At 37.9% G+C, this 20935-nt stretch overlaps 1 protein-coding gene across 1 annotated transcript in view; it reads left to right on the plus strand.

The window, feature by feature from the left end:
* Positions 1 to 20935, plus strand: part of ABCA13 (ATP binding cassette subfamily A member 13) — a 204331-nt gene that overhangs the window by 112068 nt on the left and 71328 nt on the right. Inside the window, exons 37-41 of the mRNA XM_068933822.1 lie at positions 15546 to 15792; positions 16770 to 16859; positions 17675 to 17747; positions 20083 to 20201; positions 20791 to 20878. Coding sequence (XP_068789923.1) covers positions 15546 to 15792; positions 16770 to 16859; positions 17675 to 17747; positions 20083 to 20201; positions 20791 to 20878 — 617 coding nt within the window. The remainder of the gene's footprint in view (positions 1 to 15545; positions 15793 to 16769; positions 16860 to 17674; positions 17748 to 20082; positions 20202 to 20790; positions 20879 to 20935) is intronic.

Genomic DNA, 20935 nt, shown 5'->3' on the forward strand with positions numbered 1-20935 from the left:
TATTGGAGGTTGCAGGTGAAGTCCTTAACTGAGCCCTGATGGTACCTTTGTAAAGTGGTTTATCAAAAAGAAGATAATTCGAAGGCGATTTGTTCAAAGAGCTTAAGTAATTTTTATGCACAGAGAATACTGGCTTTAAGATGTAGTTCTAGCTGTTATGGGGGAAGATGTGATAAAGGGAACAGAAGAAGGAATAAGAGGAATAGAAAGCTGGAGGCTAAAGGCAGGCACTTCTTCTAGAGGTTAATTAACAGTTGGAGTTAACCTACTCAGGAAACTGTCTCCTCTCCTGGTGCGTTTGACACAAGGTTTGGGGCCTTTGCAGAAAATACACTCCAAAGATGTTACTAATTTCTGCACATGGGTAACAGTGGAATTTTATTGGCCATTGATGGGTGATCAAGTGGTCTCTTCAGTTCTTGGAGAAGAGCTATTAATCCACTATGACAAATTCTGTGTTCCCTGTAATTACAAAATAAGGGATGATAGAGTCTTTGTTGTAATGCATTTGGAGCTATATCACACCATCAGTTTTTGTGGAACTCTCTTCTTTCCTTTCCCTGTACAATTCACTTATAAGGATTTTAATAAACACTTTAATACTCCATGTTGGAAGATCTCAATTTCTAAAAAGAAAATAGGGCAAAAAATAGCTGTAGCTCCGTTTAGAAGAAATGGTTGCTTGCAAGAATACTGGTATTAAAAAGTTCCAAATTCTTCTTAGCTGCTGAGAAGCAGAGCACACAACATATGCTTCAGTCTTCCGATAGTTCCGATAGTATGTGACACTTTACCACTTAAATTCAGCACAAAGCACCTGAGAAGGGAGTGGTGTCAGAATAGCTGGTCTAGAAATCTTGGATACATTATGTTTTCCTTCAGATTATCTACTTTTTTAAAAATTAATTTCTTGCTGGGAATCGTGGGTTCATGTCTAGCATATGTTGACAACTTAATTTTACTTCTTTCAATTATTTAGCTTTATACTTCTCAACTTTTGTTTGGTCCTCCTTTCTGGAGTGACTGAAGCACAGAATGAGCTGGAGCTTCTTTATGATGTTATCTATCAATATTCACAAAGAGATTTCTGGTTTAACAGATCAGATGAGTCAATTTGTTTAACTGAAGTTGACACAAATTTGTTTTCTCTTTAAGTGCTTAACTTTACCTTTTCCCCATATCCTTCTGAAAGTAAATGTTCAGGTTTTTCCACTTACCCCAGATGACTTTCACCCCTTTTTTCCACTATTTTCTTCTCTCATTCAAAAATCTTCCCTAGCAGTTGCTTTCTTTGTAGTTGCTACCTGATCCTTTTCTGCTTTCCATTCATCCATTCATGGATATCTTGGGCTCTTTGAAAGGAGGGCTCACATGTTAAAGGGCTGTCAGGAAAGTGGTAGAAAGGTAACTGTTTTCCAATAAAGGGAGGCATTCGCCCAACCTCAAGATGTTGCTCTGCTTCCTATACTCCACCTCCTATCGTTCCTCACGTTCCTCTGTATTGCTAGCAAATGAAAGAAGTGAATCATATGGGTCCTTCCTCACTGTGTCTCTGCCTGAAGACGAGACTCTGCAGAGGCCTCACGTTATCCTTCTGTACCTTTGAACCCTAGAGAAATAATACTGCATCTCCCTGTCTTGTAATGGGAGAGAACGTGCTTTTTCTATCTTGCCTAGGGAAAACAGGATCCTCTAGAAACTTTTTTTTATTTGTGGGTCACCAAAATTGATATGCATGCAGCTTTTGACGGTGATGACTATATGATGAATTTCTGCGTCTTTCAAATGCTGTTTGAGCAGAAAATTGTTTTTGATACTAATGGCTCTCAGCTCTTCCTGCCTGATTTGCATATGTGAGAGCATTTTTGAATCTGCTGTTTTCAGTAACTTGCTGCCTTCCATAATCTAGGTTGTTGGACTTATTATTTGTTAGTAGTACCTGTTTCAGAAATGAAATAGCTGGGAAGCTCGTCCGCTCTGTTGAGATATTTCTTGGATCTGAAGGACAAAGGATAGCTCTGGATGCACTGAGATTGCTGTGTTTATCCGAAAATAATTGCTAGTGTGTGATCTTCTGTAGTATCTTGAAAAACAAATGATCAAGTCATCTCAACTGCATAGCTCTTCTGTCTCATCTGTAAGCCCTTCCTTGAGTCACCTTTGAAGGCGTATATATCCATGCTGTCTCTATTTTCCCTCAGAGTTGCTAGAGCTTCCTTCTCTCTCTCATTTGATCCACAGGATCTCTTTCTCCAGCCTTTTCCTTGCATTGCAGGACTTCTTGTCACCTTCTTTGGGTTCCTGTATTTTGTTGAGGCTATTATGACAGCAACAGACATGGAAAAGTTGTTGCCAGCTTTTATGCTTTTTTGATGTATTGTTAAAATCCTCTTTTTTAATGAAATATTCAGGAGCCTTGTTCCCTACGCTGCAGAACTGCTTGTCTTGGCTTGCATTTCATGTCATAATGATTCCCAAGTAGTTGTTACCGAAAAAGGAATATAAGAGAAGTAGAACTCCTCCTAAGAGGATAGATGAGATCTGGGAGACAGGATTCCTGTGTTCATTTATTACTTTTGTGAATGACCTGGCTTTTTAGTGGTATCTCACTTCCCCCCCCCCCCCCAACAGCTTCAAAAATCTGTGATCATCTATGTGATCATCTATTACCTGAAGAAAAACTGAAAGTTAAAAAGCAAGGTGCTGAATTGTCTGGTGTAACACCAGCATGACTTTGGCTACACCTGTAGTGTGCTACTTCGTAGTATCAATGGTGAAATCCTTTTGGCTTGTGCACTTTCTGTCGCTCAGGAGTACAGGTTTTGCAAAGATATTATTTAAGTCACATTCAAGATTAACTGATTATTTCTCTCCCTTTTAATGTGGAGGCTATGTGTTGGAGGAGATTTTGGCTCTTAAATAATTAAAACATAGACTGTGATATGATGTCAGAAAACATTCATTTCTAAGGGCTAGCCTCAGCAGTTGAAAATTGTTATCTTTTTTAATAGGTTATTTCTGTCCTTCTAAAGTCATCCCACTTTGCTGACATTTTTTCAGTCTTTCTTATATTTCTGTTTTTAGCCGCCCTTTTTAATGTTAAATATTCAGTATGTTCCCTTGAATCATGGTGGACAAATATGGAGTATTGTGGGTAGAACTGATATAGCTGGACCATGCCTTCATAAAAGGATATTCATGAGTTTAAAGAAATGGTTGTTCCATGTTCTAAATTTAGTTTACTTTAATAAAGGGAATGAGAATATGGTGAAGAGGGAGAAAAGGTTTAAATAAAGCCTAATGTACTGTGAAATAGAATGATGTTTGTAAATCAAGGGGGCTCTTTGGTAAAGTGTTTACAATACTTCATTTGAACATTATAAAACGTCAGCATCAAAAGCTTTGTGTTCACTCATGTAAATTACCCATCACAAAAATATATATGGTGATTTAATTTATGAACTACATTTGAAAAACCTTTGAGAGGAAACAAGCACATTTGACAATACACATGACATTCTTCTGCCAGCCTGGCTGTGTGAAGATTGCTTATTAATTGTTATGAAAACAAAAGCTTTGTAAATTAATTCTATATCACAAAGAGAAACTGGTGTTGTAAGTCACAAACTACAATGAATTTAATCAGATCTAAATGAATGCAGGGGGAAAATCCTGTTTAGTGGGAGCAGAATTTTGAGGTAAATGATTGCCTTAGTATCTTGTAACTTTAAGAAACAGGAATAACGATAGGAAATGTTGAAGACATGCTGTGCTTATCCACTTATCCTACTGCTAAGAGTAATATGTACTCTTAAGAGTACATATTTAGTTGTGGCAACAACTAAAGTAATGGGCGTGACTGAATGGCCCCAGACATATGTAAGGAGCACTATTGGGTTAGAGTTTGCACGATGTAGTAAGTGTGGATCGCCTTGGATTGATGAGGTGGTTAAGGTGAACTCCCATGAGCACCTATGGGTCTTTCCTGTTCAGGATTAACTTCTCCACAAGTGAGGTGCTCATTCTGCCTGAAGGCAGGTGACTGAGGGAAGGTATTGTAGAAGTTTTTGAAAGCATAAGGAGAATTATCTGTAACTCGTGTCCATTCAGCCAGAATGATTCAGCTTAGCCACCAGGAAAAGCTTTCTGGTGGGGAAGGATAGTAAAACAATGGGCTAAGTTTGTATCTGAATGGTTGGTTGAGCCTTCAGCGTGGAAGGGTTTTAAGCGTAGAATAGTCAAGCACCTGACACACAATCTGGATCCAGGAGTTCTGCCTCGGTCTTTCAGGGTCCTGTCACTCTGACTTAACGAGGATAAAAAGTAATGGCAGCTTCATTCATTGCACAGCCTTCATCTTTGAGCCAGTGCAGTAGCTGAGGTAGGAGTACTGTGGACATGGTGTGAGTTAAAGCTATTTATATATTTTTATACGTGAAGATAATGTGTGTATGCACACACAGGCACTTGAAAAATATTTTAAAACATATATTTTACTTTGTTTATGCTGTAGCATCAGGAAATATGGGTACTTTAACTTTGGTTGTGTGAGTAATTTAAAGTATATAGTCAATTTTTTTCTTCCGTGAAGAAACTCTTATGACATGTAACTATAGGTGCTTCCCATTCTGCAATGGAACATGACTTAGGGAAAGAGTTTGATGCAGTCTAACTTATTTCTTCTAATGAATAAATACCATATATATGTAGAAGAGGCAGTACTGTCATATCTTCGTTCTGCTAGCAAGGCTGTATTTGAGGCTAATGGTGCTTCCCCATGAAACCAGATTTTCACGTGCCCAGTACTTTCTCAGAAATATCTTTTAGGGTGAGATTACTCTCTCTGCTCTCTCACTAAACCATTTTATTGTCTGTTTAAAAAGCCCACAAAAAACACATTGCTGTGATTATAGAAGGTGATTCTGGAACTTTTGGGGTACTGTCTTCTAAACAGGTGTTTCAGTTTCAGGTTGTGCATATGAGCATGTGCTCAAAAATGTTGAGACTGCCTTACTTTTAAATATACATTTCAGTGTTGGCATGTAGGAATATTTGAAAGAAGGTTCATACTATTGTGTTTGGGAATATAAGGATTTTCTGCCATTTATTTTATTTATGGATATTTTTGTAGAATATCTGATGTTCAAGTGCCTCAAAAATCATTTGGTAGATGCATACAAACTTGGTTCAGTTTAGACTGAAACAGTAACGTTTCTGTTGTGATGCATTTAACCAAGTCAGAATGCAGAAAGTGTGAAAATAACATGCAAAGGGGTAAGCCTCTTACTTTCCTTACTTTTTCTGTAATATCAGTTTTTCCAAGTTATTCTAGCACTTCAGTCTAGCACTTATGATTTAATCACAGAATCAGAACTGTTACTGGGAAAATTATCCTGTCTTTGCACTGCTGAGGTTTCTGGTAAGATTCTGAGCTGGAGTATTATTTGGATCTTTTGGTATCTGTTTCATGTTTTTACCCCTAGAATCACAGGAATAATTGCTAACTTCTCTTTTTCAGGACAGTAGTCATTTCCAGTAGTTACACATCTGTTTTCTAGATAGTAGTAACACTCTGAAGATCAGAAGTACAAGGTTTTTATTTTTTGAAGCTAACAAAAATCTAGTTTAGGAGTTACAGGGACGATATCCAGGGTAGATTTAGTCTGAAAGGCAGTACACCAAGCAGCTGGGACTTAGGGATGCATGTTCTTTTGCTAACAGTTTCAGCAATAACTTTATATAGGTCACAAGGTAATGACTTGATAAGATTTATATATTGCATAGTTGCCATTTAACTCTTCGTTTGGAATATGCAAGTGGAACTTTATATAGACCTTGTATTGGACTGCTGTAGAGGAGGAAACTTTTACCTGTATTCATTTTTTTCTGTTTCTATTTGTCTCTCTTTTGCAGTTTATCAAAGTTACTAAATTTATTGAAGGCCTTAAAAAAAAAAAAAGGTTGATTCTGTTAATCAAGATCCTTGCAGCTTTTTAGTACCACTATTTATGATATTTCAGAATGTCTGAGGAAAAGATTAGTACCAAGTACCCCTGTCAATTGTTTGCTATGGCTGTGGGTCTGCGTAAAACACATCTGCTGGAAACTTGCTCATCTTTCAGTTTTGAATTGTTTCCCTGCACAGATTCTGATATGGTTTTATTGCTAATAGAAAAACTTCAGTAGAGATACTGTCTAAAAATATTCTTGGATAGATTAATTATGGACGTTTCAATACATTAAACTGAGTACTCTGTTCATATTATGTCAATTCTTGCCTAAGTTGTACAAGTGAAGAAGTGAAGTTCTCAAGCCTGTGCTTGACTATCTAGGTGAAATCTTGGCCCGGCTGAAGTTTGTTGGAGGTTTGCTCCGTTTGTTGTCCGAGTTTCTCCAACCAGTTCCAGGAGGCTTGTTCCAAAATGCTTTAAACAGTGGCTTGAGAGTTCTGCTGGGAAAAGCCATTGAGTGGGTGGGATGGCAAACCAAGTGGCTGTGTACCAAAATTCATCTGCAGTACAAAGCTGGAGATCATCTGTTTAAAAGTCCCGTTTCCGAGAAGCAAGTTACCAGTGGGAAGTACTTGAGTGAACCAGGTTTGAATATATAATTCCTTCAAGGCTTGCTATATTTAGCATTAAATCTTGCATGTAATGTTTTATGTTGTGCTAGACAGAACATTCAGATTGTATTTCTCTTTTGTTCTTTCATTAATCTTCACCTTAATCTTCACCTACCAGCAAAAATACTGTGGGTTGTAGCCCTGTTGTCTGCATTGGGTTCAATCTTGAAACGTTATAACCTGAGGTTACAGGTGGAGGCTGGGTTGTGATAGCTTTCTGAGTATTCATTTACACTTATACTGCAAAGAAAAATAACTGATCTCAAAAGGCGTGCTGCTTATCGTAACAGAGGGTTTCTTCTAGCCCAAGAGGTGTATGTGCTGAATGTCTGCATGTGTGCATTTATGAACATATTCTTTCTCTCTGCCAAATCTCATCTATTTATCAAGTCAATAGGGATGTTCTTTGGCAATTGATGGACTGTACTTCTCTGCTTTTTTACTTTCAAAAAAATACAGCAAATGAATTTGTGTGTTGCAAATAGGCTTCCATTTTGCAGCCACTCTTCTGTGTCTATTTTTCATCTCTCCCTCTTCCTCCTTTCTTTCTCTCCTCCTCCTCTCATCCTCTGCTTCATGTAGCTGTCCAGTGCGGGTGCATCACTTCAGGGAAGATAGTACTACAATAAAAGCAAATCTGTTTGGAAAATCACCTCCTAGAGTTTGACATTAGCATATTTGTTAATGTTACAAAATTCATCATATGGTAATGCAGAATAAGAGAATCGGGGCTCCCACAATAACAGTAATTGTTTTTGGGGCAGGACAGGATTGTGTCCACCTGGCAGTTATTTGTTTGCAAAGAATGTATGCTTCTCATTTGTGGTAGAAGCGCTCTGGCCATATAAGAGCAAAAGGTCCTTGGTGCTTAATTCTGACTACTACTTCAGTGTAGTTTGGGCTGGTAAACAGCCCCAACTAAAAATGCAAAGAAAAGATATAAATCAAGACAAAGGGGACAAAAATGTGGAAATGTAACAATAGAGGTTCTGTTAAGCATTGAAAGTCACAGCTGTCAGACCAAATGAAACCCCGTACTTGTAAATGATGAAGGTAGTGCATTCAACAATGCTGTCTTCTCTACCAGGACTGGACTGCCTTGCCACTCGTGTTAGTTTAGACCGCCGTTCACTGAATCAGGCGTGACTGTCAGAGCAACAACCCTTCTGGGTTCTCTTCGAGGTCTGCAGGGTGATGGATAGGAAGGCAGCACCATTGTTCCCCGTTTATTTATGCTAGTGCAATATTTGTGTGCTTCCTTCACCAAAAGTGGTATGTTCCAGAATGAGTTTGTACTTAGTGGAGTGTTTTTGTTTGTACATCCCTACCAATTTTGGTATTAGGAAAAATGGCCAGTACTGTTTTGACATCAGCTAACGCTTCTAATCAAAAGCAAAATAACTTCAAAACTTCAGGAACAACTAGGGTGGATTCTTTTCCTAGCTGTTGTAGTGACTATTATTGTTTAATACTAGCAGTGGTACTTCAGAAACCCAATTTAAAGCCAAGCCTCTGTTGTGGCAGAGACCCAATAGACTAATAGTAGTAATAAAAAGCAGATTCTTACAACCTTTAACAGCTTGCAATCTAGTTTTAAGCCTGAATGCAAGGAGTAGATGAGCAGACAAATAGGTTTGGAAAGCTGAGATTGTAAATCAGGTTTGCAAATTAAAAACAGAGGCCTCAGTTCACTGACTACCTACCATATTTACTTGCTAAACGGTATGCTTCCCCAAATTTACCCTTAAACAGGGGAGTGGCTGTGATACCCATCTGTTATAAAACTCTTATCTGTTACCACATATGAGGTGCTGTTGCATGATGTGGCTTTCATACTTTCAGAGGTTTGTCTGTTATTTTGGTATCAGTTATGAGAAACCTTAATGGATTTTGCAGTGTTATGAGACAGGGTATTCTTGCATTAAATAGAAGGTAAAGACCATCAGAAAATGTGCACTATATTACAATATTTGTTATATGTGGATTTTAGCGGGTTGCTTTTCTTCTTTATATCTTATATGGGTATTACAGATACCTAAATTAATGCTTCATACGATGTAATTGTAACATGTCTACTTTATGCAATCATAAATGGCTGTGAAGATGTAAGGAAAGGGAAAATTGGGATCTAATTTTTTAAATTTTTCTCCAGTTTGTGTAATTGCTGACAAATTTGCCTTACATTCAGTGGAGCTCAGCTATTTGTTTTGTTATTTTCAAAGTTTGAATAGCAATTCTTGATAAAAGAGCTGAAATTAAAGAATATTTGGAAAATAGATTAAGGCTGTGGTACGTGTGGAAAAAATGAGTACACATCCTGAGCTCAGTTCCTACACTGAGTTATCTCCTGTTCTGATTACTTTGTGGACCTTTGCAAGTGCATCATTATATTAAAAAAGGTCATTAATATTAGGCAAACAAAGGTATACAGCTTCTAAAATCTTTCTGTTGTTGGTTTCCTCTAGGCTGTCTTTGCTTCTTCCTCTTGTGAATCATTTTCATAAATCAATGTGCCATCTATTGGAGGCATCTCATATATTGTGCTCCAGTTTCTCCCATTTCAGAGATTATACAGGGAACTTAAGCTCTTATGCGCTCTGAATCTAAAGGTGGAAAGAGTATTTCCTGACTCTGCTTGTTACCTGTTATTTCTTTACACTTTTTCTAGCCTGTATCATTTTTTCTGGCTCATACCTACATAGTAACTACAGTGTATATGCATTTGTAGAGGAGGGAATGCATGTAATTTTAAATGGACTTACTCTGGTATTGGACTGCTGTAGGAAGAGGTGGATTCAGAGGGACTCTCTGTTTGAGTTCATTTAGTAACCCATACAAAAGTCCTAGAGGTTTTTTTGTGGGAGGGTTGGGGGGACATTAATCTTCTCGGGGCACTCGCTGCAGAAATGTCTGCAGTGTTGAAGATGTGATTCCACATTTTCATCTCTGTCACGGCTTAACCTGTGTTACTAATAGCAATATATCCATTTCATGAGCTGCTGAGACTTTGGATAATGGTTTTAATTATTTCCCCGTTTGCTAGCTAACCACTCCGAAACATGCTCTCTGAAGGCACAGTTAACGTTATCATCAGTATGCGTGGAGAGGAGTATTTCAGATCCATGGTTGAAGTGTTTGTATCAGTCATATTTCATCTGAAACGGTGACTAGAAAATTGCTCGTTTAACTGTTCCCTCTCCCCCCCCCCCAAAAAACAAAGAATGCAGCTCATTTATTTGCTGACAAATTGGCACGAGTATTGAGTGTTGCACTGTACGTTTCTCAGTTTATGGCATAGTGCTTTGTAAAGAACTAAAATTAAGGAACGGTAAGGAAGGGGACAAAAACCTGAAATGCCTATGTTTTGTTTTTTTTCCCTTTTTTCTAGTGGATATTAGTGTATTTTCTATTGCCATTTAATTATGTGCCTTATATGAATCTGTATAATGTATTCACCACCTGCAGCAAACCTGAATGAAAATTCCAGGTGCTAACAGCAACATCCAGGATTGAATGCTGTTGCTTAGATGCACCTCTGTCACTGATTTGCAAGAAATCTAGCAAAAAATAAATTCTTTTGTAGTGAAGCAGATCTTAGGTGTGTTGTCCTCTAACACTTGCACGTTCTACCCTTTTCATTCTGCAAAAAAGCTCTTTTATGTCCTTCCTTTAGCTAGTAAAGCTAAAACGGCTTCTCTTCAAGCAGTTGACTGGGGGCACTGTGAAGTACTCTTCTCACTTAGAGGTTCAGATACAGTTGTGCCAGTTCTTCAGCATTTTGCAAGTTGCTGTGGGTAGATCATATAAAGACCCAACTTCAGTATATTAGAGATTTACTTCTTGTAAACAGTTAGAGTTAGGTAGTTTGAGTGACATTTTCCCCTTCAGTTTCTGAGCTTCTTGCCTACAGGTGAGCCTTTGTTCACCCCCGTTTCTCTGAGAAAAGCAAAACCGAAGGGCTTACAGAGAAGGTTACGTTACAAGACTTCCGGTAGCTTTTCTGAGTGGTGGGTTACGTGTGTTTTGGGGGAGGGGGTAGTGAAGGCCATTCAGTGTGTTTTTCTGGTTATATTGGTTCTTTCTTGGTTTTCCAGTAGACATTAATAATGTACTTCATCTATCCTTTCAGTGTGTTGCAGGGTGCTAAACTATTAAATATAGGACATATATATGAGCAATAAGAATGTCTTAAAGGAAATTCACTGATCAGTCTGGCTTGAGGAAATGGACCTGTGAGATCTGAGTCATAAAAGTGATTCTCCAGCAGGTTGTGGAGTGACAGATACCAATGCTTTGGCTTCAGAACAGGTTATTTTACTAATGAGCTCTACATTTACATAGAAGTGCTGTGTTTGTTGGCATAGTATTTGTGTTAAGCACATTAATCTATACTGCTTCAAAATGTTCAGTTTCATGAGAGCGAGCTCAACTGTCTTGCCAGGGTACTTTCTGTTCCAGGATTATCTTCCAAAAATTTGGACCTCCTCTAAATGACTTGTGTAAATGTCAGAATGACTGAAGCAGAACCTAAAATGTCTATTCCTAATTGTTAAGCTAGCCTTTACATAGCCTGTCTTTCCTTATTTTTTATGACATCAAAGAAGTATAGAATTATACTGTTGTTTTCTAGAAGTGCAAAAAATGGAGAGAAGACCACCAATATAGGACAGTTAGACTCTTAAAATACTTGGCTCTACTCCTACTTCTAGAGTAGCCAATAGGTAAAAATTTTCAAATTCTTCATTCTCAAATTTTAGGACTCATAGTGACCTTATTGCTCCATTTCCCAGGACTCCATATTAACTATATGAACTTGAAAGTGCCAGGAATCTCTTCTCAAATGCAGAAGGACAGTCTGGGTGAATTTGGAAGTACAGCTTAATTTTGAACATAATTGTACTTTTTGCCTATAATTGCAATCATAAGTCAAGCAAGACAGCTTCTAGTAGCTGGATCAAATTTTTAATTTTATGATCTAAATTATTCATGTGAATACTTCCATAAGCTTTCTGCATAAAAATTGACTTCATACTGTTTTTTTTCTAGCCTTTATGATTACCAATGGTAATGGGAAACTGTTTTCTCATAAATAGGTACTTCATTTATGCCTCGTGACATAGAAATAATTCACCATCTATATTTGATATATAAGCTTTATAAAGTAAAGATGTGTTACATAGGTTCTAGTTAAAAGAAAATATTAGACTACACATGTAGAATAAAGGAACATGAAGGGTTAAATGGCAAGTCGACAAAGATTTCAGTTCAGGTTTTTCTTTTTCCAAGTGATTCAGTATCTTGGGAATCTCGAAAATCATTTTGAGTCAATTATGGAAAGCCCAATGCAAGCTACAGTGCAGCAGCAGTCAGACCATATGATGCTTAGAGAACACAAAGAGATCAGTACAAGAATGCATAGGGCTATTACACAAATCAGTAGTACTCCCACATCTAAGACTGAGTAGTGCTGAACACTATATATATCAAGACTGATGCAACAGTAATATAAGGGAAACTAAGACAAGTGGTGACGGTGATTAGGACTAGAAAGATTTCTGTAAGAAGAGACTGAAATGTGATTATGGTCTATGCAGAATATAGACTGGGAATTTCTATAACCTGTCTCCTAAAGAAAGATTTAAGAGCATATCCAGTACCATCAAATAGAATAAATTCAAAACAAATAAAAAACATATGTTTTTAGCATGAAACGAGATGGACTGTCAGAATTCAAGGTCACAAAGATTGAAATTTAAGGTGATTCAGGAAGAGATTTGACACATTTCTTGATAAGAATTTTAAGTATACTTTAAACAAAATCATAAAACTTAAAAAAAAAAAAAATGCCCGAGGTACATATCTACTTCTGTTATAAGAGTTTCTTGCATCTTCTTGTGATGTATCTGGGGTGGCCAGCATTAGAAATATTGAGTATGAGTCAGGATATTGGACAAAATGGACCATTTTTTTAATTCAGGATGACAGTTTCTTTTCCTGTTGCAATCTGAGTTAATTTATCATTTCTCTTTGTTCTCTTTGTCAAGGAAAAATGTGAATGCTAGCTTTGATTTCTCTTTCTGACTCCATAAATAACGTTCATAGTTCTCTTTCAAAGATCCGAAGGGGCAAATATTTTGAAGCATCTTTCACTCACATTTTATGCTTATAAACTATGAACAACAGGTCTAAGACTATGACAAATATGAATCTCATGCTTCCTCTCTGTCCTTTTCTGACATTTCACTACACTTTGAAAAATGAGAGATGATATATTTTGCAATTTCAGAGATGCTTAGCTGGAAACACAGGACCTAACTTATTCTAAAAACACCCATCCCTTGAAATTTATTCTACTTCTAAGTGTTGCAATTTCAATATTGTGTCAAATATTGAAAATCTTACTATAGTTATTCAAAGAATTTAAAACATTCATAAGAAATCTGTTTAAAAAAATCCTCCTTCTGCTAAGATTGTGTTCTCCTCCTAGTCTCATTTATAGAAAAGCCAGGTTCCTAGCCCAAAATGAGAGCATTCTTGATAGGGGTACTAGAATGTTAAACCAGGATCTGAATTTTGTAGCTACGTTTTCTCCCATAAAGGACCAAAATTCCAAATCCCATTCGCAACAGCTGTCAGAGTAGCACAGAAGGAAAAGCCCAGAAGGAAAAGCAAAATTAAATATTTAGAAGTAGTTGGAGTCTGAAGGAATTGGAGAATAAGGTTGGAAGGGATTTGCAGAGGTCATCCAGCCCAACCTCTTGCGCAGAACAGGTCCAGACAGAGCAGGTTACTCAGGGCCTTGTCCAATCTGGTTTGCAGTTTGGTCACCCTCACAGTGGGAACGTTTTTCCTTATATTAAATTGGGTTGTCTTGTGTTCCACCTGGTGCTCGTTGCCTCTTGTCTGTCCCCTGTGTGGCTCCGAGACACGTCTGGCTCCATCCTCCCTACACTCTCCCAGCAGCTACCTGGGAGGTAGCTGCAGACAGCAGTAAGGTCTCCCTGAAGCCCCGAGCTCCCTCCAGCCTCCCCTCGAGTATCCTGTGCTTCAGCCCCTCCTCGACTCGGGGACCTGCCCCTGGAAGGCTCCCTCCAGGCTGTCACTGGTGGGTGCACCCTGACTGGGGAGCCCAAAAGGCAGCAGCCCGGGTCCAGAGTGGGCAGAGGGTGATGACAGCCTCCCCCGAGCTGCTGCCGGCACCCTGTGCGTGCAGCCCCGCAGGCAGCTGGTGCTGTGGGGTGGCCACACTCCTGGCACCCTGGTCTCTGCTGGCTGTTTCTGCAGCCGCGTGCGGGCATGTTTGTTTCTGTGCATGTTGAGGCACGATTGGACCTTGGTAAGTCTGCGCTGGCTCTTCCCAGTCACCCTGTTCTTCACACGTCTGGATGCAGCTTCCATGGAGGATTTGGTCTGTAAGGTTCCCAGGGATAGAGGCCGACTACCCTGTATTTACCTGGATCCTCCTTTTTGCTGCTCTTGAAGGTGGATGTGAGGTTTATCTTTTTGCAGAAGTCTTATAACCTTGGGAAGGCCACATGAGTTATTCCGTGTCACCATGAAGCCCCATGCTACCTGACTCCTGTTACGTAGGCCCAAACCCTGGAAGTCAAAACTTCCTGCAATATGTTTACTTGAATTATAATTTCTTACAGCAAAATGCATATTTTTAATATAAGAAATCATAAGTTTATGGCCCACATGCTGGTTGTCTTAGTGGGAGTACAGATTTTGTGCTATATTGCTCCAAGGTCACTTTCTGACAGAAATTCATCCTCTTGTCTGCTTTTTTTCCCCCCATTTCTCCCACAACTCTCTCTTCTGAAATTAAAGTTCTGGTAAACAGGAATAAAAAGTGCAAGGTGAGGGATAGTTACTCTGAGGCTAATTGAAAGCTCCCAAGCAAGAAGTGGTTGAAATGTAGCACGGAAAAGCTATTTATAGTGAGCTCAACATATAGGAGGGAAGATGGTAAGAGACAAATCACCAGGGGACATGAAATACAGTATGTCCTTTGAGCGCTACTATAAACACATCACTCTGTGTGTTACAATGCAAATACCCATGGCAATAAATCTACGAGGGACTACTGTATTTTAAGTGAGAAAGGAAGCTGAAGGAATATCCAGTCTGGCAAGGCCACAGCTAAAGAGGCACTAACAATAGCCTGCTTGTACCTAAAAGGCAGTAGGGTCTGAAATGGAGGCAAAGTAATTGGTATGAATCACAAGTGTCTAACAAAAACAACAAAATGAAAGGAAAGGAGGAAAGAGTGACTGGTGAGAAGTAATAAGCTGTGGAAATGTCTCTGTAGGAGTGTGAGGGACAGCCCGTAAACTGGAATTATGCAAACTGCCTTAGTTAATGCATTAGGAAATGTTAGCAGTCCTGTGTGGGCAAAGAAATGAAAGGAGTGCTCTTGTGGGATTTCTCACGTCTTGCATCTGTGATGCTCTGCTACGTTCTCAGAAGACATCTCATTGAAATCCCTATGGAAAACTTGCTGTGGATTTCAGTCAGAGGTGGATCAAGACCTTCATGCTAATATAGGCTGAGTTTGTCATCATCCTTTGTTTAGGAGCAAAGGTGGCAACACAGAGGCAGCGGTTGCACCCGTGTGAGGACTAGAGGAAAAGAGACATTCAGTACTCTTTTAGCTGTGTACAGGGAGCTATGGAGATGAGATGTAATGTTAGCTGAACATCTGTTTTCCCTTTATAGGCAAAAACTAATTAGCTATACTAGGGGGATTGTGGTCCTCCATCCAGAAGACCAGTATAAATTTGTGTAGTTTTGCTTCTCCATCAAAGAGGCTGTTGTGTTCTATATTTGTATATGTAGCATGTGAAAATTTAATTTGATTTTCTTAATGTTTGTTAAGAGATCTCTCTCTCCCTCCTTCCCCCACCCCCCTCCCTAAACTCAGATATCTCACTTACGGGTGCCTCTAGTGTACATGGAGCCAGCCTTGTTTTCACACAGATTGTTGCTCTTCTGATGAAGAAGTTTCACCACTCTAGGCGAGACTGGAGAGGGAGTCTGTCAAACGTTCTGCTGCCTGTTCTCTTTGTTGCAATGGCAATGGCCTTGTTTAGTGTGAAGCCACTGGCTATTGATTATCCTTCTCTCAAGCTGACACCAGGACTTTATGAGAACACGGAATCCTTTTTTAGGTAAAGAGCTCATCCATCATTGTCAATAATCCAGCGTTCTGAGACCTTTACCCTTGAGTCCTCATATTTTAAAGACTCTTTGCTCTCTGGGAAGAATAATAGTTCACTGTTCACAACAACTATTTATTTTTGAGATATTTATTACATTTTTATAGATTATTATGATGGGAACCTAAAAATAGAATAGCATTACATAAAGTATTTGCTGGAGGAAAGGGCAAACACTTTGGAGCGGTCTGGGTTGGGTACTCTGTTTCAATAATAGTCATGAGCATTTATATATAAATGCATAAGTATATTAAAATGACCCTTGTGCTTCATGCGTCATCTTATTTAGCTGCTTTTATCTGAAGGCACTTTCTCAAAAAAATTCGCAGGCTTGGTAATGCCATATAGTACTTACGAAGCCTGACCACTTTCCTGCTGAACTTCTAGTTTCTGTATTTTTAGCTTTGAAACCAACTAGGTTTTAAAATTTTTTTTTTTTGGCACCTAACATATCTGTAGCTCAGTTCTGAATTACTCTGTCAACTGCGTATCACAGATACAGGTTGTCTTCTCTACTGGATAGATATCCAAATATCTTCATAAAGATGACAGCTGTTTGAATTTATAAATGAAACATAAAAGATTAAAAACAAAAAAAAGGCAAGACTGCAAACTTGGGAATGCATGTTTACAACAAGGACAGCTCTGAGAAGCTGAGATTTGTTTAATAATAATAATGTTGAATTTTCTCTACATGGAAACAGTTTACATGTAGTTTTTTGAAATGAGATCATTTTGCCATTTTGGTATCTTCCTTATATATGGCTTTTGTAATTCTTTAATTTCTTAGTAAACATGTAGAGTCTTCAAGTTGAAAATTAATAGAACCAGATATAGTTCTATTAGAGCTTTATTAGAGTTCTATTAGTTGTAACAGAATATTAACATGTTTTGGTTTTGTTTTGTTTTCTGTGGCCCACTTTGAACAGTGCTGAAGATGATAGCCTAGGAGACCTTTCTCACATTCTGCTGAGACATTTCTCTGATGTGGACCACGCATGCATGCGTTCAAAACAAGGGTAACTGTGAATATGTAACTACTAGTAGAACTGCTCTATTCTGATTTAACTCTTGCTGCTAATTTGACAGAGAGGCCCCAACATTGATGAAGAAACCAATAATTACAATTTTATTCCATAAAACTTAACAGTAAAAAAATCATTAGCTGTTTGTTGGGACTGGAAATAATTTTTGCTAAATATATCTGGTAAGAAAAATAATTCAAAAGTATTGATGGATCTGAAGGTAAAAGAATGGGTAAAAATAAATGTTGTAAATAAGCTGTAATTTCAGTATTTTATTCTATATAGTGTGGACTATTTTAAGATTTTCTTGGCATTGTGAGATTAATAACAAATATGCGCTGATGAAAGAACTAGCATTCAGGTGAAATACATAAGTAGGCCCCTTTATTAAAGGTCTGATCCAAATCCCTTAGAAGTCAATGACAGCTTTCCCATTAATTTCCAGAGGATTTTGATCAAGTCTGGTGTCCATATGACTGAAGGTTAGACAATAATTACAGTGTTTATTAAGAGGAGGCCTAGATTTCCAAACTTAGGAATGCAGAGTGGTGACCGTGGCTGGTTGATCTTATGCATGCAAACACCAGGTGTACAGCTAATTCATTGCTTACATACATAAATATTTGTAGTGACTCTGCTTTGGTCTAAATGAGTAAAATTGAGATAGTTTCACACAAAACTGCTGTTATGATAAAATACTAAGAAGGTAATCAGTATGCCACATCTGCTTGTTACTCTGTGGATTTTTCCTGTTAAGTAATGTATTTCTTTCTCTTAATGGTTACTCCTGTTGGGTTTTTTTGCATTAGGAAAAATAATTCATGTTGGCAGATGGAATCTACTTCACACCAATATTCATGTGGATGTGTGGCTGAACAGGAGGTATGTCCTTTTATATATAAGTATGTATTTATATTATATGTATGCACGTGTAGTACACACGCATAAGTATCCATGTAGTTATGTAAGTTTATATATATATATGTATATATATATACATTTTTCCCCCTTGATCCTTTTCTTTTTGAAGAAGGAGCAGTTCTGAGAGTAGGAGATGAGGAAGTAAACCCTCAGAGTACTGGCTTTGTTATAATAGGATTTTCCTTCTATTTCTTCTAACGTTTGGATTATGTGTTATGAAGCCTTAAGGGAAAGGACCTGCAGTCTCGAGAGGAAGCCTGCAGTCAGTGTGTTAACATTGTAAAACTGTTGCCTCTTCCAGAAATGAATTATTGTGATGATATTTTGTGTGAAACAGATATCTTAGAAACAAATTAACAAGAAAAAAGTTGCAGTATACGCTTTCCCTCAAAGTATATTGAAGTGCATTTTTGCATAAATCTAAATATGTCAAGACTGACTAAACCAATACCTAATAGTTTACTGAATGTAGTCTGTAGTAGTAATAAAAATATGATACCTGCATGTAGAACTAATCAGGTCTTGAGCTTTCTTAAAGCTTTGCATCCTGAGCAAAGGTAAAGTATGCACCTTTTGAAAAATGTTAGAAGGACATCTTACAACACTTTTTTTTATACCAAAACATATTGCAATGTTTACAAAGTGAAATATGCTCTTTCAAGGAGCCAGGACAGGGGGTGACTAGGATTGACATAACTGACATCTCAGAATATTCTAGAAACTTTTATAACCCTTCATTTTGGGATAGTTTGTGTCGGAAGGCTGCCGTACAGCCGTGCAGTATGGAAGTCCTGACTCTTATGTCCTCAGGGAAACCATGAAACAAAAGTGTTTTTTTGTGAAAGATTTTACTTTCAGTTAATCAGCAGTTCTTAACAAAACTACTGCATTGGAAAGCTTCCAAACGGCTTTGCCGTGTTCACTGATAACTAGATAGAAAAATATGTGTGTGCAGTAGAGATGAATCTAGGCTGATCTAAAGTAACAGGAATGAAAGATGGCTGAACTCTTAACAGCAGGCAAAATTTTGCTTTAAATGCAATACAGGGCTTTGCTTACAAAATATGCATGTAAACGGTTAAAACATAACATCAGACAGGCTGGAAGACTGTCTAATTTTAAAAGGGAAAGGTTTGCTAACAGATGCTACCAGGAAATCTGTTTGTGACTGAGATTTTTATTAGAATTTGATTTTGCTTTGGATCTTATATCTGAAAATAAAACAGTCTTTGAGGAAAGAAAAGATCTTGAAAGAGAATTTTTGAATGTCTTGGCTAGTGAGTTTGCCTGCTGATCTTCTCTGAGGTTGAGAAGAGTAATAAATGAGAATGTCAAACTGGCTATGCAGACAAATTTATTTGCTTAGATGAGACTATTGCACCTAATATTTATATACTTGGTAAGGAAAGACTTTATTTAGAGTAAGAACTGGATCTGAAGCATCGTCTTACAATTTTGGGAAAAGTAAAAGGGAGAAAAACTAATTTTTGACTCGCTAGGCAAGGAGCACGTTTGCCTGTTATACTAGAGAGACATATATTTGAATGCAAGAAGGTTAAAATGGGAATAGGAACTCGGGCTCAGGACAAGGCCTCTTACCGTGTAAGCGGGAAGGAGAGAAGTCACTTAACAATGGAGACAGCCTTGGAGATGTGGAAAACCGGAATCTCTGAGTGACTTTTGACTTGTGTAAGGTTCAGATGTCAAAGAAATATTAAAATTTTTCTGTTGTTACCTTTATTTATGAGATTTCCCAAACTTCTGTTTATATCATCTGACTTCTTTTCTTTGGTTCAGTGAGAATATCCCAAAAAATCATTAGAAAACATCTTTCATTATTTTCCACCTACAGTCCATCAGGGAAACTTCTAAAGAATGTTGTGTGAATTAGAATTTTTCATCTCGTATTCATCTAGTGCATTTTTTGTGTTTATTTTCAGACCTAGCAGGTGAGTAATAACAACCCTAAAAGTCTTGTTGCCTTTTTCATTGCCGTAAGTTTTTCCAAACTTGTATATAGGTTTTGATGCTTTCAAAACAAAGCTGACTGTTTAACAGAGTTGCAAGAGAAATCAAAAGTGGCTCTGATATGTAGGTGACAGCTACAATTATTTAAATGCTTTATAAACACAAAACCATACATAATTTATTGAAAAGTTATCAAAGCTGAGAAAGGCAAATCCAGTTGAAAAGCAATGCCATAAAGTCTGAGTACAAGTTCAAAAATATGGCTAAACATAGTGAGTGGCACAAGTTTTTAAGAGTGTTTTACTGTTTTATATATGTTGTTTTCCAGATGTGTCCAAGTTTCAATATCTCTGCTCCCTATGTGAAGAATAAGAAAGGGCATATTCTGTATAATCTTTCAGGGTTCCGTGTGGAAGAATATTTAGTCAGACCTTCCAACAGACCAAGGTAATCTTAAAATACATAACATATGTTTATCCTCTGTGTATAAAACACACTGCCTTTCCTGATCCAAAGCATAGACCTATATCACTTGCTATACGAGGGGTAGCTGCCTTTTTCTATTTGTTGTTATCAAGGTGTATAACCAGGCCAAGGCAACATGGAGCCTCCACCATGGTAACTGCTCAGTTTTCTCCAGCAGTTGCATGAGAATTGCCTGTAGGCGTGGCCTGACTCTGCTTGCCACACAAGGAGTGTTTTCATCCTCTCAAAGAAAGAAGACACAAGACAAGCAATGTAGTTTCTTTTCCTCAGAGACTGAGTCAAATATTGGTGCATGTGCTCAACTTAATCTTTTCTTTGTACTAATAAGGCTGGTTGCTTGCTTCTAATTCTCCCTTCTGCCCCGCCACCCAACTGCACCCTCTAGCAAAACTTTGTGTTCTCTCATACCAGTTGTGAGAGGTTAAGTTTTACTTCAGTTGGAAAAATAAAGCTTAGTGTAGATATTTCCACTTCTGTTGTCAGAAAAAACTGCTAAGGAAGACAAAGCCTAAGGCAGGTAATTTACTATTACCTTATTTTATATTATTAGATATGGTGGCTGGTCTTTTGGAGAGAAGAAAGCCTTTGAACTTCAAGATCTAAAATTGAATAATACCAAATACAAGCCTCTGGCCAAGGTAAGGGGTGTGTGAGTATGTGCATACGCATGTATCACTGATCTATTCAGGTTCCAG

The sequence above is a fragment of the Struthio camelus genome, chromosome 2 (assembly GCF_040807025.1).
Source record: "Struthio camelus isolate bStrCam1 chromosome 2, bStrCam1.hap1, whole genome shotgun sequence".
Lineage (NCBI taxonomy): Eukaryota > Metazoa > Chordata > Aves > Struthioniformes > Struthionidae > Struthio > Struthio camelus.